Source organism: Terrapene carolina, unplaced genomic scaffold (assembly GCF_002925995.2).
Source record: "Terrapene carolina triunguis isolate 2854851 unplaced genomic scaffold, T_m_triunguis-2.0 Scaffold95, whole genome shotgun sequence".
Lineage (NCBI taxonomy): Eukaryota > Metazoa > Chordata > Testudines > Emydidae > Terrapene > Terrapene triunguis.
Window position 1 is genome coordinate 5,481,430 of NW_020664446.1, and position 26,449 is coordinate 5,507,878.

Consider the following 26,449-nt stretch of genomic DNA (forward strand, 5'->3'; position numbering starts at 1 on the left):
TTTTGTTGCTCTTCTCTGGATTTTCTCCAGTTTGTCCACATCTTTCCTGAAATGTGGCGCCCAGAACTGGACACAATACTCCAGTTGAGGCCTCATCTGCACAGAGTAGAGCGGAAGAATTACTTCTCGTGTCTTGCTTACAACACTCCGGCTAATACATCCCAGAATGATGTTTGCTTTTTTTGTAATAGTGTTTACATTGTTGACTCATATTTAGCTTGTGATCCACTAGGACTCCCAGATCCCTTTCCGCAGTTCTCCTTCCTAGGCAGTCATTTCCCATTTTGTATGTGTGCAACTGATTGTTCCTTCCTAAGTGGAGTACTTTGCATTTGCCCTTATTGAATTTCATTCTATTTACTTCAGACCATTTCTCCAGTTTGTCCAGATCATTTTGAATTTTAATCCTATCCTCCAAAGCGCTTACAACCCCTCCCACCTTGGTATCATCCGCAAACTTTATAAGTGTACTCTCTGCCATTATCTAAATCATCGACGAAGGTATTGAACAGAATTGGACCCAGAACTGATCCCTGCAGGACCCCACTCAATATGCGCTTCCAGCTTGACTGTGAGCCACTGATAACTACTCTCTGGAAATGGTTTTCTAATCAGTTCTGCACCCACCTTATAGTAGCTCGATCTAGGTTGTATTTCCCTACTTTGTTTATGAGAGACAGTATCAAAAGGCTTACTAAATTCAAGATATGCCACCTTTATCACTTCCCCCCATCCACAAGGCTTGTTACCTTGTAAAACCCATATAATAAAGGGTTGTTATCCTTGTTGTGTGAATTAAGGGCATCAGAACTGTGCTTGGCATACCCTGATTGAGGGACTCACCCTCAACTAAACTGCACTCGCTAGACAGGCGACAAGAGTGCCAAAGAACAGTGGAGTTGAGAGACAAGTGGAGTGGGGACAAGTATTTATACCTGGTGGTGTGGGCTCTGCCTAAGGATCCTAGACACCATTTGACCCTTCCTCTCTCCACTGTGTAATAACAGAGTGGATTAAGACTCAATTGAGTCTTTTGGTGCAGACCAATAGAGCTGAAGACAGTGATAACCAGGTCTAAGCATTAGACTTGCTTTGGGCAGTGTGTCTGATGCAAGAGGCTGCCCAGTCTGCACTAGCAGTGAGGTTTCCCCATTAACAGTGGAAATCACTGACAGCTGTGTTACATGGTTAAGACATTCCAGAGCATGCGGTGTGGCGAGCAGCTGGCAGAGCAGCTGATGCCAGAGCGACTGCCTGGACAGTGAAGCAAGCAAGGTGCCTACCCTCAACCCCTGCCCAGGTTGGGAGGTGAACTCACACAGATGCACTTCTGACCTCTGGGTCTTCACTGACCATGGACAACAACTGTGTGGTGGAGAGAGAAGGGAGGGGCACATTAAAGGAGCTTTTGGTTGTTGGACTTAAAAACCTGAGGCAAAAGGACACTGTCCAACATACTCTGGGTTGGGTGTTTTGCTCACAGTTTTATGCTTATGAATCCTTCTTGCGGCATTTTCCCAAGTTAATGCCATGAAAGTCCCCCCACCCCAAAATGAGGGTTTCTTTCTTCCCTAGATTTAGCAACCACACTCCTTCAATTAACAGCTGAGAGCTTTGCATAAGCACTGCTGAGTCATTCAATACTTCCAGCAAGAAATGGGAAAATATGATTTGACATTTGTGACTTTTTTGGGTGGGAGTGGGGCAGAAAAACAGCCTCTCAGGCCTTCCTTATACGTCAAAGAAACTAAAGAGGGTACAAATCCATTTATTTTCTCATATTCAGATCCCTGTTACTGACCTGGGTTTGTGTACATGCACTTTCTGATGATACTAGAAACTCTTCACAGACTTTGCTGTACGGGACTAGCAAGTCAAAAACAAGACAAAGAAGTGCGTTATTTAGGACTGGTAAACAAGTGCCTAGCACACTGTTGGCACTTGTTATGCAAATAAAACTAGAGCCCAGGAGAAGGGGGCAGCATGGTAAAGAGTGTGAAGTTGAGAATAGGGAAGAGGCCTCAAAGGGAGGAGTAAAATGCAGAGATTAAAATGAGCATAGCAAGAAAGCGGAAAAGAGAATGAAATGACAGCAGAGTGAATGGAGGAATTCAAAGAGGAGGGTGACATGGTCAGAGCTGTGGGAGAGGCAGATGGCTGATGATGCAATGGGAAGAGATGAGAAGCAGGGAGGTCAGACAGATGGTTTCGGTAATCAAAGTGAGATAAGAGTAGCTTACGGACAAGGGTAAAGAAAAAGAGTCAAATGACACAGACAAGATAGATATTGGAGAGGTCAATGGAAATAATTTTGGAGATGGCAGGAAAATCAATTTTTTAAAAAGCCATAACAGTTTCTTTCTCCAAACCATCTTCATGCAACTTCCAAATGAACCTGGTAGCTGTGACTGGCCAGTCAGAATCCAGGTGTGGTGGGAAAACAGAATAGTCTGGATGGCTGTTGTCATTTTATCACTACCTCACATCCATAAGTGGGCAGCACAGCTCTGGTACCTGCCACCTGTGTTGGGAAGGAGTCAACACAGAGAGAAACTACGAAGCCCAAGATTCCCTTTGAGATCAGTATTACCATCCATCTCCTCAGAAATATTTGGGAGGCCCCTTGTTCTGTCAGTGCTAGCAAATAATTCTGGACTGGTAATAGAACCTTAGGTCATGCATGACATTGTGTTAATACTTAGATTATAAGCTCTTTGGAGCAGGAACTGTCATTTTGTTCTGTGTTGGGACAGCATCTGGCACTATATGACACCGGTCCATGCCAGGGGGTTCCTGAGTACTACTGCAATACAAATAATATTCTTATCACTAATTACGCAATGTCAGCAACTTTCTGGAACTGAAAGGTTTTCCATTCCTCCACAAACAGTTTGATGCCAAGTTCAGCTCCTACCTACCTCTGCCCTTGTTTCTTTTTATTCCACTTCCCCAGTCTTCACTGTGCCCTTCTCCCATATTAGCTGTGCCTTATTCCATGCAATCTTCTTCCTAATGTGCCCCCCACCACGTTATCATTTTCTAAGACCCTCCTTAAATAATACTTCTTTCAAGAATATTATAAGTCTTAGCCCTTCCCATAGTAGAGAATAAAACAGATGAGAGACTTAAAAAAAAATGTAACTAACAAGAAGTTGTTGACATTACTGCTCAAGCTGCTTTTCTATCTGAGGTCTGGTCTAAACTATAAAATTAGGTCGGCTTAGCTAAATAGCTCAGAGGTTTGAAAAATCCACATCCCTGAATGGCATACTTAAGCCAATTTAAATCCCTGTGAATTCTTCCATCAACCTACCTACTGCCTCTCGGGGAGCAGGATTACTTACACCGACAGGTGAATCCCTCTTGTCAGCATAGATAACGTCTACACTGAAGCACTATAGCAGCTGCAGCTGTGCCACTGTAGTGTTCCAAGTGTAGACAAGCCCTAAATGGTTATAAGCTAATATAATCATTGTAATATCTTAGTACTATACCTCATGGACATTCATGAATTTATATTCATCCCTCCGTGAGATAGGAATGCATCATCATCCCCATTTTAGACGGAGAACTAAGGCACAGAGAGATGAAGGGTCTGATCTTTGGAGGTCCTGAGTATCCAGAATGCCCAATCTAAGTCAATGGCAACTAGAGGTGCTTGGCCCATCTGAGAATCAAATGCTACACCGTTTGCCTGATGTCACACAGGAAGTGACCAAGGTAGGAGGCAGAGGTGGGAATCCAGCTCTCTCAAGTCCCAATCCAGTGTCTCAATTCAAGGCCATCGTGCCTCCCCTGGCCTCCTCCCTATTGTCTAGGATTGTCTGTTTGAATGGGACCGCCAGCTCATCTTCTTTGTGTGTAACACACCAGACACTTTGTGTGTCAGAGAAACAACAGGAGCATTACAACAGGATCCCTGATACAGTGAGGGGGGGAGCAGGAGAAGCAAGTAGGGTGCCCTGCCAAACACAGGACGCAATGACATCACACCCTGCTGTGACCCCAAGCGCTAGTCTAGAAACCACTCTGCTCCAGCAACCAAGTACAGGGCCAGGGCTCCTGGCACAACCCCCCTCTCCAGCTAAACTGCCCCTGCCCCCCAAAACGTTCACCCTCCCCCTGGAGCCCTCTCCCCTCACGCCCTGGACCGTGTGCCCTCCCTCAGGGGATGGAGGTGAACCACCCACACCTTGCCCCAACCTCCCAGGCGAGGAGCCGGGAGGAAAGGGAACTCCTGTCCCCTGCCCACGTCGCTGTCAGGGAGGGGCCAACTGGGGGGGCACGGTCAGGAAAGAGGAGTACACCCGCCCCCCCCCCCGCGGGGCAGTCAGAAAGAAGGGCGCCCCCCCGAGGGAAAAACCACTGTCTTACCCGCCTGAGAGCTCCGCGCGCGCCTATTGGCCCCTCGCGGGCTCTCCGGGATCACGTGGAAGCGGACGTTAACTACCGTTCGGCCGTTTAAGCCGGTCCTCTAACCCCGCCCTTTTCTCCAGCCGGCGAGTGAGCGTGAGGGGAGGGGACAACGTCTCCGGGCTCGCCTGTCCGTGCGCATGCGCCCAGGGGGGAAGTCGGCGGATGGGGGGGTGCGCGCGCGCTCGCTAGAGCGGTGAGGCCCGGCCGGGCGAGCGCGCCGCGAGAGACGGTTCCGGACATGGGGGCGAGAGGCGCGCGCGCGCGCGAGCGAGTGAGTAAGTGACTGAGGGAGAAGAAGGAGGCCGCCGCGGCTGGAGGAGCCTGACGCTCCGCCCCTCCCCCAGCCGGCCCTGAGCGAGGAGACGCCGGTTGCCGCCCGGAGAGAGAGCGGCCGCCTGGGCTCTGCGCCTGTGAGGAGGAAGCAGGGAGACGCCGTCTCCTGCCCTGGGACCCTGCCGCCCGCCCCGGTGTAACTAGGGGGACCGGACAGCCCTTCCTCCGGGGCTGCAGGGGGACCCCGCGCCCCTCAGGGAAAGGAGGTGAATCCCACTCCGGGCAGAGGGGGCCCCAGGTGCCGGCTACCCCCCGCGCCAGCGAGCCGTCTCCAGTGGGGTCGGAGCCTCCACCCAGGATGTGAGTGAGGAAGTTCGTGCTTCGTCCCCACCCAGCCTGGGACGCTGAAGCCTCCGTTCCCGGGGCGAGCAGAGACCCGGGCGCCTGTCGCCGATGTGACGGCCCCGCAGCCGGCTGTTGTCGAATAGCGAGAGACTTGAGGGGGGGAAATAACCCAGCCCGCTAAGCACCGAGGGGGATCTCCTCCCGCGCCCTGCCTCAGCGCAGCACCACCGGGCCAGGGGCTTTCCACGCGCGGCCGCGTGGGGGGCTCGTGCGGGGCAGCGCACCGGCAAGACACTTCGTAGCGTTTCCCTTGCAGGAGAAGGTGGAGTGAGACATCGTGAGACGCTGCTGCTGTTCCCACCCTCTGCGGTTCTCTTTTAATTTTGGAACAATTTGGGTTTTTTTGAAGGGAGGAAAAAATGTCTTTCTTTAACTTTCGTAAAATCTTTAAGCTCGGTGGCGAGAAGAAAAAGAAACAATATGAGAACGTCAAGAGAGACTTGAATCCGGAGGAGTTCTGGGAGATTATCGGAGAGCTGGGAGATGGTGCTTTTGGGAAAGTGTTCAAGGTAAGAGAGAACTTGACAAGTGGCAGCTAAGCCTCATGTGGTATTGTTTCTTGAAATAAGTGCATCGCAAGCTTGCCCTTCTATACAGCCTGTTGTCTGAGGATCTCAAAGCAGCCTTCTAACGTAGGTAAGTATTATGCCCATTTTACACTTTGGGAAACTGAGGCAAATAAGTTGTGTTTTGCCCAGTCACATAGCCAAACATTGACAGCACTGCGCTACCTGAAATTCTTAATCATCACAAAGAATCATAGAAACTGGAGATGGAAAAGTCCTATTAGGTCATCGGCCCGCCCTCTCCTCCAACCCGCCACTGCTGAGTTGTTCCCTGCTCCTGCATTTTTTTTCCTCCAGTGTTTTGTTCAGTCTGGCTTTTAATCTCTCAAGGGATAGGCTTCTCTAGTCAACCATAAGCTCAGTTTTCTTTCCCTGGCTACTTTATCAAATTTGAAAGTAAAATAGACTTAAATGTCTCTTATAGTAGCATGAGTGCTGATCTTGTGATATTTTTAATGAGTTCATTTGCCTTAATAGAATATCTTGTTCTCTTCTCAGATTGAATTAAATGCCCCAGGGCTATCCAGGTTTTTCTTTTTTAAGGATGTGTGTGCTGGCTGTCCTAACTTGTTTCAATGACTTGATATAAAATGTTGAAATATAGCAATATAAGTTATATTTGTATAGGCTATTTACTATCTGAAACTTCACAGATGAAACCTACATTGTAATAGTTTTAAATTTGTTTGATAAAGACACTATCAGATGTCAAGAAATAAACTCATGCCTTCAAGCATTCTTCTCTGCTGACTTTGGGCTTCACACAGGGTGTCAATGCCTCTAGTTTGTTTTATGGAGTGCATGGTGTTTGATGTTTCTTGATGGCAAGGAGAGAACTGCAGCCTCAAGCTCATTAGGGAACAGATATGATGCAGGAAGGTGATATCTTGAGCAGATTCATGGGACAGGGATAAAGTGTAGAAAAAAGGATGATGCATTGTTGCTGGAAAGTAACTGTTTCAGTCAAGAAGTTTTCATGTTTAAAATACTACATTTCAGTGGGAATACAAGATGGTTTACACCAGGGGTTCTCAGCCTTTTTCTTTTTTGAGTCCCCCCTCTCCCCAGCATGCTATAAAAACTCCACGGCCCACCTGTGCCACAACAATTGTTTTTCTGTATATAAAAGCCAGGGTTAGGAGGTAGCAAGCAGGGCAATTGCTTGGGGCCCTTTGCCACAGGGGGCCCTGCGAAGCTAAGTTGCTCAGACTTTGCCTTCAGCCCTGGGTGGCGGAGCTTGGAGCCCCAGGCTTCAGCTCCAGGCAGTGGGGCTTTGGCTTTCTGCCCTGGGACCCAGCAAGGTTAATGCCAGCCCTGCTTGGTGGACCCCTGAAACCTACTCGCGGCCCCCCAGGGGGCCTGGATCCTGGTTGAGAACCACTGGTTTACACAGTTTCCTTTTCCTCCAGCAAATAGCTATTCTGGACAGAAGCAATCCTGGCATTTTCTTATGTTTCTTTTCCAGATTGTTAGAGGGAATAACTCTTTCCATTAACGTTTTTTTAAGTTAAGTAGCATCTGTTGCATGCTTTCCTTTTCACTAGGGCCATGTCTGCGTACAGCGCTGCAGTGACGTAGCTGTACCGATACAGCTGCGCCACTGCAGCGCATCTGTTGAAGAGCTCTCCCGTCAGTGTAAAAAAACTCACCTCCGAGTGGCAGAAGGTATGTCGATGGGAGAAGCTCTTCCACTGACATGGCACTGTGCACACAAGCGCTTATGTCACTGTAACTTATGTCACTCGGGAGCTGTAATATTTACAAACCTGAGCAACATAAGTTTTGCTGACATAATCTGTAGTGTAAGATACAGCCAAACTCAGAAAACTTCTTCTAATTCCAGAGTCTGGTTTTCAGGACTCTTCTATGTAAATAACATCCTTTTAAAGGAACACAGAACTTGATTATTTTATTTTTTTAAAAGCAAAGTTGAGATTTTTCAAAGCAGGGATTGGTACATCTTCCAAGAAAATGAATGGATGATGTGTATCTAAATCCTTTAGATTGTTTTGAAAATGTCAATCAAATCTGGGTAAAATCATGTAGTGAGCTCCCCTGAGAGCAGCACCAGTGATCTTGTCATACTAGTGCATGATGCAGAACAGTGAAATTGTTCATTTTGAGTATGAATGAAGTAAACCTAATAAGAGATTTAGTTCCCCCCACAGTAAGTACACATTTTTCAGCAGAAAGTGTGACTTCTAATTTGATGATGTCTCTGCATTCAGAAAACAAAACTTTTAAATGCTGAAGTTGTTCACAATTTTAACAATTTTCAAACTAAAAATATTTTTTAAAGACTATTGGTATTTAGATTATAGTATTAAGAATGACACTTGGAATTCCACAGTATTGTGAGAGCACAAGTAACAAACTTTTTTAGTTGAATGCAAAAACCTGTCAATTTTCACATATTTTAACACTACTGAAAACTCCCTCAATTTTAAAAAATGGAAAGTGGCAGATAACTAGCAGTAGGGTTGCTCATATTTTCTGAGGAGTTCTACTTGTTCCTATTTATAGTTTGAGAGGAAGATGTCTAAACTACACATCCTATATGTATTGTAGCTTCTTCACTGAGGCTGTTACACAGAAACTTCTTAGTTCCAAGTGTTGGAGTATGTCACAATCTTAACTCCTTTACATATCCTGGCGGTTTCTAAACAGAGACGCATAACATGTTTGACTAAAATTATTGGAAAGATGTTGAATTATTTCAATAAAGCAGACCTGTTGCCTTTTAAAGACTATTTGTATTTAGTGATTTATAAAACAACGAATTCATACCAACATATTTTGGAAAAACTACTTCCTTGCCTCCTCCTCCCCCCCAGCCTCCAAATTATCTTTTTTGAGCATGCCATTCTTTGCTAATGTCATTAATGTGCTTTAGTTGTGTGTGTGTGTGTGTGTGTGTGTGTGTATATATGTATACTAACTACATCTTGAATACCAGTAAATGGTTAAATTACAAAGCAAGTATAAATAAATCTGCTGAAAAGTGATTAGAGCTAAGCTTTATCTGGCATCCAGAAGGGGGTGGGGCAAATGGAGCTGTTCAGTCACAATTCCATTCTGAAACTAGCAGCCAAACCATGTTAGTTAAGTAGATCCTGGATCTCAAAGCCTTTTACCCAGTGAATCTAAATCAAGCCACCTTTGTTATCTTGCATAAAAGCAGTGAAGAGTACTCAAGTGTCTTCTCATAGAAGTATTAGTTTTTATTCCTTGAGTGAACATAATTTTCATGGATACCTGAATGTCAAAAGCTTAAGGGAAATAACATACTACTTCCACAGCCCAGTTTTCTCTGAATTGGATTTAAGTAGACTAAAACATCTTTTTATGTTAAGACCCTAGGAACCTTTGTGTAAATGTCTGTATTCTCAATGTTTCAGCAGATTTACAATAAAAGAACACTAAACAAATCAGATTTTGTGTTTCTTGGGTATTTAATGCAAAACAAAGATCAGGTTGCTTACTTGATATAGCTTACATTTATAGAAACATCTTTTAAGTAGTCATTTTGTCAACTGAAAATGAATTATATGCTTAAGCAACCCCCTAAAACATTTTTCTTGAACATATTTGTTACTATTGGTCATATGAAATTGACTTGATTAATTTTATTAATATAAATTTATTTAATACAGGATATATTAACCTAACAAAATGTAGTTGAAGTCTTTAGGATATCTAATTTGTGGGTTAAATTTTTTTCTGCTAATGGTATGGTTCTTTTTCCTCTTCCTAATCATTTATCTGCTTCCAGTTCAATTCAGTTTTATTAGATTGCATATGACATGTCTCTTGCAAATACAAAAAGAAAAATATACACAATCTAAAACAGAAACATCCATATAATTTAAAATGTCAATCAGAACTGCATAAAAACTCTTCTTTGGTACAATGCTAAAAGACCAAAAATTGCCACCGATGTAATTACTACCAGAGATTGAGAAAATACTTAAAACATCTTTTGAAATGATGTTTAAAAAAAAAAAAAGAGGTAAAATCCACTGTGCTCTCAGAAGCTGAAAAATTCTGTAGTTCAAAAATAATGAGGTAGCTCTTCCAACACTCTAGATTTACATGGGCAAAAATAAAAATGTGAAGGAACTTGTTCATATCTGCCTCCAAGGATAGCAATTTCCATGGTTTGGAATCTTGGTTAAATGAGGATTTGATAACTCATTAAAATAAAAACATGACCATCTTCAAAGTAGAGAACCAAAAGGCAAACTTAGACTCCTGAATCACAGCCAGATCTTCTTTTTGGGTAATATCTTTCACTGTATGTTGGAGTATTTGATGATGCTGATTAAAATATATTGACAATAGCTGAGTAATATAAAATCTCAAGCTATCTATAATAAATTGGAGAGTCTTATACCATGGAAACAATACACAGGTTGTTCCTCCCATCTCCTGAAGGCAAAGATGGGGCAGTCTATAATCTGGAAGAGTACAGATCTTTAGACCAAAATGTAAGAAAAGCAATACAAGCTCTACTATGTACAGCTCTACTAATAAAAACACCTACCATGTCACATAAAAGCAAGGCAGAGGGGGTGAGAAAATGAAGGAATAAAGTTTCTTCAAAAAATTATTTGAATGATCGCTAAGGCCGAAACTTGGCCTCAAAACCAAACTTTGACCCCGCAGAGAATCTGCCTTATTTCAGCATTAAAAATTCTTGGCGCTGTGGCAACTCTGTTCCCCCATTCAAGCAAGTAGAACAGAGCACCCCTTGAGCAGAACTAAGGGCTTTTGTTTTAAGTCTTTATGATAACATGACGAATGGCCTGGATGATGCAACTTTATCCCTAAGTAAGTAAAAGCAGAGACTTGTTCTACAAGGTGGCCTTCTATCTTCCACTCAATTTCAAGAGGATTCTTCCTAAATATCATGATGATGGTCTTATTCTAATTGAGAACCAGGTCTCAAAGTGCACTAAAAAGATCTCATAACTGGCAGAGTCCTCTTGAAGTTAGCAATAAAACAACCATGTCATTGGAATATAGTAACAAGAGTTATCCCGGTTCAATAAATAGTACAAATTTTCTGGTCCTGGAAGCATTTGTACTGATCTGCTCATGTCGTCTTAGCCCGGGCAGGCTGAAATGGGCTATCCATGCATTCAGGTTCATTAACTTACTGAATTTCTAAATAACATTTAGAAATATCTTTGATACTAGTTAGGTAAAACTTATAAATAGTTCAATTAAAAACTAATATTCCCACTGTAAATCTCTCCCAGCTAGATCAGGGTGGCTACATAACTGGAGACTGCTGCTGGTCTTTCTCATATTATAGGGATGCTTAAGGTTGGATAAGGCTTTTCATTCTAGTTAGTTTTCAGGCACTCAAAACTTCCACCTTTTAGGCAGATTTCCTGCCCCCCATGTCTCCCCCTCTTTCCCCCGCCCCACTCCCCCCCCCCCATTTGCTGTGTGCTGGGGGGTTAATTGTTTAGGGAGTTTGAACAAAAGCAGTTGTTACTTCTGAGTATGAGGAGAGTGGAGGGGAAAAAACTTTCCCTATTGGTTTTTATATATTTGAAAATTTTCAGGGAGAATGAAAATCACTTTTTTTTAGGGGGGGAAAATAGTTCTGATGCAAATTCTTTGTTTTCATCAAGGTCTGACTCTTTGGAAAATCATTTTGAGAGGTGGTCTACTCACGGTTGTAGCTACAATTTAAATTGGTTTAGAAAGTGATTTGGTTAAATTGGTGATACTCATGTGGTCTCTCTTGTTTCAGATTAAAAGGCCATATATTTAATTCAATTCAATAAGGAATTGTTTTAAACTAAATCAATATAGGGAACTCAAACTGAAATTAAGAGCTACCACATAACAGGTTTCATCAAATCACTTTCTAAACTAATTTATTTAATATGGTGTTCAGATTGTGGGTAAACAAGCCTTTGGTGTACATAATGTTGTTCATGGGTTGGTCTTGCTATACTCCTAAAATTCACTGCTAAGGATCCTGTATTTTACGTGTATGCATGACTAATTTAACTGCAAGAATGCCCCACTTGGCCCTCTGAATCAATCAGAAGTGGCCAGGATCCACTTCCAGTTTAATCTGCCAGTTTGGCTTGTGAGAAAAAAATTACTTAACACTTCATTAGCTTACAGAAGGGTATGATCTTTCCTAACATCTTGGAAGTGTTTTCCACCCAGGCTCCTCTAGAGGACGCTCTGCCAATAAGTCTACTCCCTACAATCTCTTGGGCTAAGTGCAGTATCCTATTTCCATATACAGTTGTTCATCAGAAAAAGTTATCTTGCACATATTTTAATTCTTCAAAAATGTTCATGCTTCTTGTTTTGTCCAGTGTGATAGACCCAGACCAGTTGGGAACAGCAGAGTAGTAGAAGGGAGATATACTGGCCACTAGATAAGCAGTTTTCTGTTCCCTGAGTGACCAGAGCAGGGGCTGCTCCAGGCTAATGAGAACACCTGACTCCAATTAACCTGCTAAGAGTCAGGTGAGGCAGTTAAGCACCTGATTCTAAGGCCCCTCTGATGCTATAAAAGGGCTCACTCCAGTCAGACCAGAAGAAGCCAGAGGAGAGGAAGTGCGTGTGAGGAACTGGGAGCAAGAGGTGTGCAAGAAGCTGAGAGTGAGTAGGCATACTGCTGGAGGACTGAGAAGTACAAGCATTATCAGACATCAGGAGGAAGGTCCGGTAGTGAGGACAAAGAAGGTGTTGGGAGGAGGCCATGGGGAAGTAGCCCAGGGAGTTGTAGCTGTCGTGCAACTGTACCAGGAGGCACTCTAGACAGCTGCAGTCCACAGGGCCCTGGGCTGGAACCCGGAGTAGAGGGCGGGCCCGGGTTCCCCCCAAACCTCCCAACTCCTGATCAAACATAGGAGGAGTTGACCTGGACAGTAGCTTCTACCAGAGGGGAAGGTCTGGATTGTTTCCCGACCCAGAGGGTGAATCTGTGAGGCGAGCAAATCCGCCAATAAGTGCAGGACCCACCAAGGTAGAGGAGGAACTTTGTCACACCAGTTATTGTCCTAGGTCTAGAGTGACAAAACTTTGGCTCATGTTAGATGTTCACAGGACCTGTACTGTTTTCTTATCAGAATTCAGAAAATCCAAATCCTGTTTTGCTCTATATGAAGGCAACAAGAATTTCCCAACTTCATTTTTGACTTGGCATTTTTGCTGGCTTAGCATAGGTATACGAAGTGGTGAAATTTCCTTGGCCTAATAAAGCCCATTCTTCTCTCTACCGTTGTTTTTTGGGTTGAAAGAGAGAGAAAGTTGTCCAGAACAACCACAGTCTCCAATTTTTCCAAATTTTCTACTAAACCTAATCTACACTGGAAAATGTTTGCTGGTACAGTTGTACTGGGAAACCCACCTAATGTAGATGCAGCTTATATTGGCAAAAAGTACTTTTGATGGTATAATTTATAGTTTCCCCTAGCAAAATAAGCTATACCAGCAAAAGCACTTTTATGCCTCTATATGTGTTACGATGTTTTGGGGTCCACCAAGACTAGCAAGGGATTCTGTCCCTGGCTGCCCTGTAACCTTGGGTGGGGATCTTTATGCTGTGCAGAAATAGTTCAGATCCTGGACACCGGTAGCAAGCCCACAAACATAAGGTCTCATGCTGGCTCTCACCAGCCTAGTTACTCTTTGCAGGGTGACACTGTGACATTACCTAGGGTACAATCTGGATTGATAGACAACTGTGTCCCCTCAATTCCCCAGTCTGGGGTGCCTTTTACACTACTTTGTTATGAGAGTAGTCACTTCTGGTCTGCTCTCACACTGTCTCCAGCATGTAAATCACTCCCAGCTATACTGTGAGGGCTATAGCCAACCACTCATGAATAACACTGCAGGACAACACCAGCAACTTCCAGTCCCAAACTTCCCCCCAGAAATGTGCATCTTGTATTGGAGAGCACCCTCCTGGACAATACAAGCTCATATAAAGTCAGTCATTTATTAATAGAAAATGATACGCACAAATCTTGTTATCCCAAATGGAATTTCCCAGACACTTCAGCCCAAACACATCGGTGTGGACAAAACAAATGTATTAACTACAGAAAGATAGATTTTAAGTGACTACAAGTAATGAGGTATATAAGTCAGACTTGGTTACAAAGAAATATATAATATTTTTTTTAAACCTGCCCCCTCTCTGCTGCCGAGGAGTGGCCACTTAATCAAGTGGTGATCCATTTGATTTTGTTGACACCTGGATGAGGCATTTGGCTAGCCTTTTGTCTCTGGTCAACTTATTTGTGACTGACCTCCAGAACATATTGGAACATGTCTTGATTATATTATACAGTGAAATCTTGTGTCTTTACTAGGGCTGTCAAGCGATTAAAAAAATTAATTGTGTGATTAATGATAGAATACCATTTATTTAAATAGGTTTTGGATATTTTCTACATTTTGAAATATATTGATTTCAATTATAACAGAATAAAAAGTGCACAGTGCTTACTTTATATTGTTGTGTTTTACAGTGCAAGTGGTTGTATAAAAAATAATATAGTATTTTTCAATTCACCTAATACAAGTACTATAGTGCAATCTCTTTAGAGCCTACAAATCCACTCAGTCCTACTTCTTGTTCAGCCCATCGCTCAGACAAAAGTTTGTTTACATTTACGGGAGATAATGCTTCCAGCTTCTTGTTTACAATATTACCTAAAAGTGAGAACAGGAGTTTGCATGGCGTTGTTGTAGCCGACATCGCTAGATGCACTAAAGATTCATATGTCCCTTCGTGCTTCGACCATCATTCCAGAGGACATGCATTTCATGCTGATAATGGGTTCTGCTTGATAACCATCCAAAGCAGTGCGGACTGACGCATGCTCATTTTCATCATCTGAGTCGGATGCCACCAGCAGAAGGTTGATTTTCTTTTTTGGTGGTTCGGGTTCTGTAGTTTCCGCATCGGAGTGTTGCTCTTTTAAGACTTCTGAAAGCATGCTCTACACCTCGTCCCTCTCAGGTTTTAGAAGGCACTTCAGATTCTTAAACTTGGGTTGGGTGATGTAGCTATCTTCAGAAATCTCACAGGGGTACCTTCTTTGCGTTTTGTCAAATCTCCAGTGAAAGTGTTCTTAAAACGAACATGTGCTGGGTCATCATCCAAGACTGCTATAACATGAAATATATGGCAGAATGCAGGTAAAACAGAGTAGGAAACATACAATTCTCTCCCAGGGAGTTCAGCCACAAATTTAATTAATGCATTCTTTTTTTAACAAGTGTCATCAGCATGGAAGCATGCCCTTTGGAATGGTGTCCGAAGCACAAAGGGCTACAAAAGTGCCATGCGAGCACCTGTTCTCACTTTCAGGTGACGTAAATACAAAGCGGGCAGCATTATCTTCCATAAATGTAAACAAATTTGTTTGTCTTAGTGTTTGGCTGAACAAGAAGTAGGACTGAGTGGACTCGTAGGCTCTAAAGTTTTACATTGTTTTGTTTTTGAGTGCAGTTATGTAACACAAGGTTCTACATTTGTAAGTTGCACTTTCAGGATCCAGATTGCACTACAGTATTTGTATGAGGTGAACTGAAAAATACTATTTCTTTTGTTTGCCATTTTTACAGTGCAAATATTTGTAATAAAAATAACATTATAAAGTGAGTACTCTTTACTTTGTATACTCTGTTGTAATTGAAATTAATATATTTGAAAATGTAGAAAAACATCCAAAAATATTTAATAAATTTCAATTGGTATTCTATTGTTTAACAGTGAGATTAAAACTGCGATTTAATTGACAGCCCTAATCTTTACATAAAATATTGCCACACGTGTTTTACCAGGAAAATAATGATCAGCAAATCATGAGTTTTCAAATGATATCTTACACAGTATGCTTTGTACAATATTTAACATAGTCTTGTAAAAATGGGTCAATATGGGGAACAGACTGTCTCAGACCCCAATAGTGCTTCCAATCCCAAGTCTCCTTAAATAAATCCTTCCTAATTTCTTAAGTACCAGACACTCTGACCTTTCCCCTGGTTCATTACCCCTGAAGACGTGAAGCCAGCCTCCCCAAGTATCAACTTACTTTAGCATACGCGCTCAATGCAGTTTGCACACCAGAGACTTGATTGGGATAAAAATAAGTTTATTCAATGAAAAATCACAGATTAAAAGCTAAAATAGTAAGGGGAAGCAAACATCTACAAGTTACACAGAAAATAAACATAAAAATTCAACTTCAAGTTTTATACTTTCATATTAGATAAAATCCCTTTCCTAATACAAGTTACCTATGGCCGTAAGACATACCCTCTACCTATAGGAGGGATCCAGCATTCACAGACGGCCTCCTGGCGTGGAGGCTGTCCCTCCAGTTCTGGATAAAAACCTTCAGTACCAACCCTGTTTGTAAAAGCCTGCCCCCTCCCCCACCCTCTAACCAAGAGTCACCATGGACTTTCAGAGTGGGTAAATTCCCTCTTGATTTGATAGCCTGGATGGTCTCAGTGTCTTCTTATTAATCTGTAATGGTTTATCACTGTCTTTTCCTGAGCTGATGGTTACTTGAATCTGGTTTTTTATAAACACTTGGCTTGGGAGGTGCTCACTGCCCTGCTGTGAGGTGTAGATGAAGTTGCACAGATTATGAGCACAGTTCTCTATATACATAAATACCTATATTCATAAATAGAATCTGTATAAACCTCATAATGACCAAGTTCAGAACATTACAAGCTTTCATAAAAGACTGTACTCAATATACTTTTATAGTACAATAATACGGTATGCAATCAGTTGGCTTAACTGTTCATTTTGGGGGTTTAAAACGTCTGTTCTCCCCTTAGGACCCGGATTCACACCTTTATATACACTAGGGATTTGGCTGGTGTAGAAATGTGGGCAGTGGTGGTGTGTTTTTTTTGTTTTGTTTTTTTAAACACAAGTCATCCCCCTAACAGACATTTTCATACTGGCAAAAGTTTCTAGTGTAGATGTGGCACACAGTATTCACTAGCAAATATGTTCTCTCAATAGAGACTTATTGAGATCTATCCCAGGCTGGTCCTGTCCTCAGGTTTTTTGTTTATTGGGACTGAGGTTAAATTAACCTTCCTTTACTGTTTTGTTTTATATTAGGAAAGTGGCTTCACAGTGAGGGTCTACTTAGCATTATTGTCTCTATCCTAGCATGTAACTTTTGTCTAATACATAAAGGAGAAGTTCTTCTCTTCCTTCTAGTTTCTTTTAGGGTGTATACCCATTTAGTTCCATTTAAATTTTGCATGCTGCCATGTTTTGCATTAATTAAAGTTTCAGCACTGGAAAAAACCTAGTCTGGAGTAAGGGGGTGAGTGGAATTGAATTGGCTAGCAGATCAAAAAATAAGTTTTTGATTGTATCAGAGGGGTAGCCGTGTTAGTCTGAATCTGTAAAAAGCAACAGAGGGTCCTGTGGCACCTTTAAGACTAACAGAAGTATTGGGAGCATAAGCTTTCGTGGGTAAGAACCTCACTTCTTCAGATGCAAGTAATGGAAATCTCCAGAGGCAGGTATAAATCAGTGTGGGGATAACGAGGTTAGTTCAATCAGGGAGGGTGAGGTGCTCTGCTAGCAGTAGAGGTGTGAACACCAAGGGAGGAGAAACTGCTTCTGTAGTTGGATAGCCATTCACAGTCTTTGTTTAATCCTGATCTGATGGTGTCAAATTTGCAAATGAACTGGAGCTCAGCAGTTTCTCTTTGGAGTCTGGTCCTGAAGTTTTTTTGCTGTAAGATGGCTACCTTAACATCTGCTATTGTGTGGCCAGGGAGGTTAAAGTGTTCTCCTACAGGTTTTTGTATATTGCCATTCCTGATATCTGACTTGTGTCCATTTATCCTCTTGCGTAGTGACTGTCCAGTTTGGCCAATGTACATAGCAGAGGGGCATTGCTGGCACATGATGGCATATATAACATTGGTGGACGTGCAGGTGAATGAGCCGGTGATGTTGTAGCTGATCTGGTTAGGTCCTGTGATAGTGCTGCTGGTGTAGATATGTGGGCAGAGTTGGCATCGAGGTTTGTTGCATGGGTTGGTTCCTGAGTTAGAGTTGTTATGGTGCGTGGTTGCTGATGAGAATATGCTTAAGGTTGGCGGGTTGTCTGTGGGCGAGGACTGGCCTGCCTCCCAAAGTCTGTGAAAGTGAGGGATCATTGTCCAGGATGGGTTGTAGATCACTGATGATGCGTTGGAGAGGTTTAAGCTGAGGGCTGTAGGTGATGGCCAGTGGAGTTCTGTTGGTTTCTTTTTTGGGCCTGTCTTGTAGCAGGAGGCTTCTGGGTACACATCTGGCTCTGATGATTTGTTCCTTTATTTCCTTGTGTGGGTATCGTAGTTTTGAGAATGCTTGGTGAAGATCTTGTAGGTGTTGGTCTCTGTCTGAGGGGTTGGAGCAGATGCGGTTGTACCTCAGTGCTTGGCTGTAGACGATGGATCGTGTGGTGTGTCCGGAGTGGAAGCTGGAGGCATGAAGGTAGGCATAGTGGTCGGTGGGTTTTCGGTATAGGGTGGTGTTAACATGGCCATTGCTTATTTGTACTGTGGTGTCCAGGAAGTGGACCTCCCGTGTAGATTGGTCCAGGCTGAGGTTGATGGTGGGGTGGAAGCTGTTGAAATCATGGTGGAATTCTTCCAGGGTCTTCTTCCCATGGGTCCAGATGATGAAGATGTCATCAATGTAGCGTAGGTAGAGAAGGGGCGTGAGTGGACGAGAGCTGAGGAAGCGTTGTTCCAGGTCAGCCATAAAGATGTTGGCATATTGTGGGGCCATGCGGGTGCCCATAGCGGTGCCACTGGTCTGGAGATATATATTGTCACCAAATTTGAAATAATTGTGCGTGAGGATAAAGTCACAGAGCTCAGCAATAAGTTGTGCTGTGTCATCATCAGGGATACTGTTCCTGACAGCTTGTATTCCATCTGTGTGTGGGATGTTTGTGTAGAGAGCCTCTACATCCATGGTGGCTAGGATGGTGTTTTCTGGGAGGTCACCAATGCATTGTAGTTTTCTCAGGAAATCTGTGGTGTCACGGAGATAGCTGGGAGTGCTGGTGGCGTAGGGTCTGAGTAGGGAGTCCACATATCCAGACAGTCCTTCAGTGAGAGTGCCAATGCCCGAGATGATGGGGCGTCCAGGATTTCCAGGTTTGTGGATCTTGGGTAGTAGATAGAATAACCCCGGTCGGGGCTCTAAGGGTATCTTGATTTGTTCCTGTGTTAGTGTAGGGAGTGTCCTGAGTAGATGGTGCAGTTTCTTAGTGTATTCCTCAGTGGGATCTGAGGAAAGTGGCCTGTAGAATTTGGTATTGGAGAGTTGTCTGGCAGCCTCCTTCTGGTAGTCAGACCTGTTCATGATGACAACAGCACCTCCTTTATCAGCCTCTTTGATGATAATGTCAGGGTGGTTTCTGAGGCTGTGGATGGCATTGCGTTCTGCACGACTTAGGTTATGAGGCAAGCGATGTTGTTTTTCCATAATTTCTGCCTGTGCACGTCGGCGGAAGCATTCTATGTATAGGTCCAGACTGTCATTTCGACCCTCAGGAGGAGTCCATGTGGAGTTCTTCTTCCTGTGTTGTTGGTGGGAGGGTATCTGTGTATCAGTGCGCTGTTCAGTGTTATCTTGAAAGTATTCTTTGAGTCGGAGGCGGCGAAAGTAGGCTTCCAGATCACCGCAGAACTGTACCATGTTCGTGGGGGTGCTGGGGCAAAAAGAGTCCCCGAGATAGGACAGACTCTTCTGCTGGGTTGAGTGTGTAGCTGGATAAATTGACGATATTGCTGGGTGAGTTAGGGGTACCCCTGGTGTGGCCCCATGTGCCAGGTAGGATTTTAGACAGCTTATGGTCCTTTTTCCTTTGTAGAGAGGTGAAGTGTGTAATGTAGATCTCCTGTCCTATTTTAGTAAAGTCCATTTGTGTGGAGGGTTGGTTATTTATGAAAGTCTCCAGGTTGGAGAGCTCTTTCTTGATGTTTATCTGTTTGCTGTATAGGATGCTGATCAGGTGGTTCCTCAGTTTCTTTGATAGTGTATGGCATAATCTCTCACTGTAGTCTGTGCAGTATGTAGATAGCAATGGATTTTTCACCTTCAGTTGGTATGATGTCCATCCGTTTGCATTTGGAAAGGAAGATGATATCTGTCTGTATTTGTGCAAGTTTCTTCATGAGGTTGATAGATTTCCATTCCATACGGCTAAATGCAGTGCCTTGCATGGTGTCAAGTATCAGAGGGGTAGCCTATAGTTTAGTTATATATTATAGACTTCTAGAAAGAGACCTTCTAAAAATGTTAAAATGTATTACTGGCACCTGAAAACTTAAATTAGAGTAAATAAATGAAGACTCGGCATACCACTACTTACTACAGTGATGGCAGGGGTTTTTCCATCGCTGTACTAAATCCACCCCCCCTGAGATAGGTAGCTAGGTTAATGGAAAGAACTGTCGACCTAGTGTAGTCTACAGCAGGGCTTAGGTCAGCATCACTATGCGTCTCATGGGTGTGAATTTTTCACACCTTTGGGCGACCTATCTAGGTTGATCTGCGTTTTAGATGTAGACCACACTTCAGTTTATTTTTACTCAGATGTAACATGAATTCTTCAAATAACAGCATTGTTTACTGTTATTTAATTAAAACACTTACAAACTCATATTCTTTATTTAATCTCTACTTCCTAAGTATACCTCATCATTGCGTTAAGCAGGCCTAAAGAGTTTAAGTCTTCTGGATATGACTTTTGAAACAAAGATGAAAGCTTACCATGTGTAGAAAACAAAGGATTTTTTTAGTCTCACTGATCAGCTTGGTCAGCTGCTCAAAGTCAAAACTATCCTTAATGTTGCAGTGTCCCAGGAAGTATGGAGAAAGAGTGTTAACTTTAGTTTTCACACTATTGGAAATCATTTTATTAAAGGTTTCAGAGTAGCAGCCGTGTTAGTCTGTATCCGCAAAAAGAACAGGAGTACTTGTGGCACCTTAGAGACTAACAAATTTATTAGAGCATAAGCTTTCGTGGGCTACAACCCACTTCTTCGGATGCATATTGAGTGAAACATATATCGAGGAGATATATATACACACATACAGAGAGCATGAACAGGTGGGAGTTGTCTTACCAACTCTGAGAGGCCAATTAAGTAAGAGAAAAAAAACTTTTGAAGTGATAATCAAGGTAGCCAAGTACAGACAGTTTGATAAGAAGCAAGTGTGAGAATACTTACAAGGGGAGATAGATTCAATGTTTGTAATGGCTCAGCCATTCCCAATCCCTATTTAGCCCTGAGTTGATTGTGTCTAGTTTGCATATCAATTCCAGCTCAGCAGTCTCTCGTTGGAGTCTGTTTCATTCTATTTGCTACCCAAGATCCATAAACCTGGAAATCCTGGACGCCCCATCATCTCAGGCATTGGCACCCTAACATCAGGCTTGTCTGGTTATGTGGACTCTCTCCTCAGACCCTACGCTACCAGCACTCCTAGCTATCTTCGAGATACTACTGACTTCCTGAGGAAACTACAATCCATCGGTGATCTTTCAGAAAACACCATCCTGGCCACTATGGACGTAGAAGCCCTCTACACCAATATTCCACACAAAGATGGACTACAAGCTATCAGGAACAGTATCCCCGATAATGTCACAGCTAACCTGGTGGCTGAACTCTGTGACTTTGTCCTCACCCACAACTATTTCACATTTGGGGACAATATATACCTTCAAGTCAGCGGCACTGCTATGGGTACCCGCATGGCCCCACAGTATGCCAACATTTTTATGGCGGACTTAGAACAACGCTTCCTTAGCTCTCGTCCCCTAACGCCCCTACTCTACTTGCGCTACATTGATGACATCTTCATCATCTGGACCCATGGAAAAGAAGCCCTTGAGGAATTCCACCATGATTTCAATAATTTCCATCCTACCATCAACCTCAGCCTAGATCAATCCACACAAGCGGTCCATTTCCTGGACACTACTGTGCTAATAAGCGATGGTCACATAAATACCACCCTATACCGGAAACCTACTGACCGCTACACTTACCTACATGCCTCCAGCTTCCATCCAGGACACACCACACGATCCATTGTCTACAGCCAAGCTCTAAGATATAACCGCATTTGCTCCAATCCCTCAGATAGAGACAAGCACCTACAAGATCTCTATCAAGCATTCTTAAAACTACAATACCCACCTGCTGAAGTGAAAAAACAGATTGACAGAGCCAGACGAGTACCCAGAAGTCACCTCCTACAAGACAGGGCCAACAAAGAAAATAACAGAACACCACTAGCTGTCACCTTCAGCCCCCAACTAAAACCTCTCCAGCGCATCATTAGAGATCTACAACCTATCCTGAAAGATGATCCTTTACTCTCACAGATCTTGGGAGACAGACCTGTCCTTGCTTACAGACAACCCCCCAACCTAAAGCAAATACTCACCAGCAACCACACATCACTGAACAAAAACACTGACCCAGGAACCTATCCTTGTAACAAAGCCCGATGCCAACTCTGTCCACATATCTATTCAAGTGACACCATCATAGGGCCTAATCACATCAGCCATACCATCAGGGGCTCGTTCACCTGCACATCTACCAATGTGATATATGCCATCATGTGCCAGCAATGCCCCTCTGCCATGTACATTGGCCAAACCGGACAGTCTCTACGCAAAAGAATTAATGGACACAAATCTGACATCAGGAATCATAATACTCAAAAACCAGTGGGAGAACACTTTAACCTGTCTGGCCATTCTATGACAGACCTGCGGGTGGCTATCTTAAAACAGAAAAACTTCAAAAACATACTCCAACGAGAGCCACCCGCAGGTCTGTCATAGAATTTATTTTATTAAAGAACATGAGACTATCAGGTAAGAATAAGGCAGTCTTTCTCATGATTAAACAGTAAGAAACAGGCTTGTTGCACATAGCTGTGTATGCTTCCTTGTTGCCTCTGTCACTTTGGGGTTTTGAGAAGGAGTGGGTAGAGCAGGAAAAACTTACCTACAACCAGTAAACTATTGTTTGAGAATTTTACTATTTATTTACACCTACTGAAGATGGTCATCTTTCTTCTTTATAAAAGGTTTCTCTTCATCATACCCACACCAATGAAATGTTTTAAATAAGCAAGATGGATAGCACAAGTTGTTTAATGCCCCCTCATTTTCTGTATATCCTTGTGTCTCATTTGGTGTATGAGAGTTATGCACTGTGGGTCCTGATCATATGAATAATATGTTGTCAACATTTTACTCTTGAATGCAGTGAGCACACAGGGGCACAGAGGATAAATATAGAATATGTTCATGATCACTCCCTTTCCTTTTACCAGGCAGTCATCTTTTCCAAAGCGTGAGCTCAGCTATATAAATTGTTCTGACACTCTAGTTAAGTACCTTATTTGAAATAGGAAACGCTTACTTTAATTTCTGACGAGTTTTCTAGTACTCTGCATCACCTATACTTACAAAATTTCTAATTTTTAAGATCCAGAAATGTATGCATAGTCTATTATAGTCAACAATCTATCTGTAACATCTTGAACTGTTACTGACATTTTTATTCTCCAGATTGTTTGTATATACTTTATATAGTAGGACAGATGCAACCATTTAAGGTTGTACAACCATTTCCATAATAAAGTCCTATTTTCGAGCTGTCATAACTTTGAACAATGTTTAAGCATTACATTTTTCAAGATCTGTTTATGAAGTTGTTTTCTTGAATGTTCATCCACTTCTGAGGGAGAAAAGTTCTTGATTTGCTTGCTTTTAATAGGCCTTACATTTAAAGTGGCTAAAATTTTAGAGTTGCATCTTTGGTATGAAAATAGTCCTCAGAGGAGCAATACACATACCTTCTAGGTGAAATTGTTTTACATTTGACTAAATTATGAAAATCATACTTGAGAGAATGCTATACATGTGTATATTTGTTTTGGATTATTTAAGTGGTGCACAAGAAAACTTTTTGCCACTCTTCTTTGGTTAGGGAACTGAGGATGGAGTTCCTGATGTGGGAGAGTGAGTTATGTTCATCCAAGACTATACAGATGGCTCCCTTTCAGTGGTAGTTCTGTCTGGGAATCTTAGGCATTCTCTTTGTGGTATGAACATAAGTACGAAAACTTTGTATTGTTCCTTTTTCTCTCAAAAAAGTACTTTATTTTTCACTTTTATTTCCAGTGCAAAAAGAAAATGATTTCCTTTTGTCTGTCTTCCTTCCCACTCTGGTTTCCTTTCTACCCCTATCCAAGGAAGTGGAATCCCTGAAGAGAAGCTGAATCTTCAGTTAGATGCATCTGGAGTTCAGGAAATAATACTTCTACTTATCTCTTATATAGCACTTTTCATGAAAGGGACATGAGTGGAAATGCAACAGTTCCCAAAAACCTGAAGTCAGGTGATCCACTTGCCTTTTAAAAGCCTGAATAGAGGTCTACAGTAGGGCATCTGAGCTCTGAGGCGCTGCCCTGGGTCAGTCTTTGGAACAATCTGAGTGTAAATTTTAAAGATGTTTCTGTATTGATGACTTTCATACCTATTATTCCAAACAGTGCTTCATCAGTACTGGTATAGACAAGGTTTAGACCTTTTTACCATTGTCTTTAACCCTACTCAGACCATGATAGTAGAATAACTTTTGCCATATTTACACCAGAGGTTCCACCATTGGTGGAGTGTTAACTGTGGAACGCAAGTCATGAAAATTTCTAAGGTAAACAAGGCTTAACTGTTCTCAAGTCTGTGTGGAACTAAAGTCTTGTTTAGGGGGCTGTTTAAATATATATTTGTTTGACTTCTTGTTAAGAAAAGACACAAGTCCTTTTATTATCAGCTAACCCTAGCTACTCAATGCAGTGATAGTCTAGCAATCAAAAAGCCTTAAGTGATTCAAGCAGGAAATGAGTCATAGCCTATGATACATGTTTTGGGAAACCCTGGGTCTTGTAAAGGGCATTCTGGTCCAATGACATTTGTCTTTCTGCAGCCTTGATCAAGGGTGGCTGGTAGCACATAACCAAGTCATACCTGACTCAAGGAATTTATACCCCCCCCCCTTTTTTTTAAAGCCCTGGAGCCTGAAGTATCACCTTTTTAGTATTTTGCCTTAAAAACAACAACAAAACCTCCTAAGTAATGAAATAAAAAATGTATATGGCTAATGCCAGGTTGCACAGTTTTATATGAAGAAATATCAACATTAGTTATATGCGTATTCTTACTTCCCTTTATGCTTGTCTTTCGATAGTCTATCACATTTCGCCCAACCACTTAAGTACACTTACCATCTTCCAGTAAGAGGTACAACTTTGTGTAGGCCAGTTCATGATATTGTACTGTGTGAATATTATATGGTAAACCATACTTAGATAACTTACTAGAGAGTGAAGTATAGCACAGAGTAAGTGAAAATGTGTTACCATACAAAGCATTGTAATTTAATTGTAAATCCCGAACTCTTTGAATGATTAGATTATCAGTGCTGCTTCACTAATACATGTTATAGTAGCTCCCTGTGGTAATTTATACAGTTAAATATTTAATACTTGTGAAACTTGCACACAGTTTTGGGATGGTTTACAGAAAAAATCAGTATTCGTTTTATTGGTGTAACTATAAATGTTTAACATTCAAGTCCACAGTGTACAAGTGTATCTATTTCCACTCAGATATTTAAGAATGTTTAAAAGAAAGCACATCCAATATATGCTGAAACTATTTAGTGTTGTTTGTATTCTGACCTGCCATAAAACTTCGCTGGACAAGGCTCAGTAAAACAAGGAATCGTAAAATACAAGTGGACTTTATTTGTATTGAGCAACAGCTCGAGGTACTGCAGTAACAAATTACTGTTTAGAAATTTGTCTCCAAAGGATAACTAATGTTGAATATGTAGTCACACATACTGACAAAATGCATATATTAGAAAATTTACATAAACCAGAAACATACAAGGATGAGCACTGAAGAATGGTAAATTGCAAGATGCTGTACATGTGCAGTTTCACTTGTACAATACATTATGCTGTGTTGGAAAAATATCATATAACAAACTCTAAACATGTAGACACAAAGTTGCAGCATTAAGATTGAGCATTCAACTTTAAAATTTCCTGATGTATGTTTTTGTGTGCAGCCTTACTCCTACATTGACAGTTTTTCACATTCCATGTTGCTTATATGTATAAATACATGTATATTTATATAAAACATAGTTCTGAGAACAGTTATTCAGGAGGATCTGGAGAGATCCAGGCTGCTTCCCTTAGGCTGCTCAGTTATATTTTAAAAGCCCATTGTTGTCCTTTCCAGTTGTGTAACCATTATTTGAAACAAATATTCAAACCTAGTTCCACTCAAAATCTGGCTACAGGATGGTACTTGACCGGCCTCAGCACATCTTCATACATCATGATAATGTCTGTTTACCTTTGGTGAGTCTAATAGTTTACTTGTCAAGAAGAAAGTAAACCGAGTGAAATTAAAACATTGTGCTATGATACAGTAACCAAACCAAATTGATAAATTAACTTGCAGTAGCATACAAAATGTCTCAATCCCTTTTTAAATGCCGAGGAAGTCATAGTCCCACCCCTAAAAACCTCACAATTTTAGAGAGAGACAACAAGCCAATCTTTTATGCAGTTAGTGTTGTCGATTCTGAAATCTAAAGTACATTAAACTGAACGAGACAGTTTAAAATAAATGGAATTTAATCTT

At 42.1% G+C, this 26,449-nt stretch overlaps 2 protein-coding genes across 3 annotated transcripts in view; one reads left to right on the plus strand and one right to left on the minus strand.

The window, feature by feature from the left end:
• The window catches only part of STN1 (STN1 subunit of CST complex), a 52,092-nt gene extending 47,662 nt beyond the window's left edge, over positions 1–4,430 (minus strand). The window contains exon 1 of the mRNA XM_024213458.2: positions 4,375–4,430. The gene's annotated coding sequence lies outside the window, so the exon portion shown is untranslated. The remainder of the gene's footprint in view (positions 1–4,374) is intronic.
• Positions 4,431–4,647: 217 nt separating this feature from the next.
• SLK (STE20 like kinase) overlaps positions 4,648–26,449 on the plus strand; it is a 70,465-nt gene continuing 48,663 nt past the window's right edge. The window contains exon 1 of one of the 2 annotated variants that reach the window (XM_026650910.2): positions 4,648–5,603. In XM_026650910.2, the coding sequence (XP_026506695.1) occupies positions 5,454–5,603 (150 nt within the window). In that variant the 5' untranslated portion in view covers positions 4,648–5,453. The remainder of the gene's footprint in view (positions 5,604–26,449) is intronic. The other variant, XM_026650911.2, reaches the window with a different exon arrangement.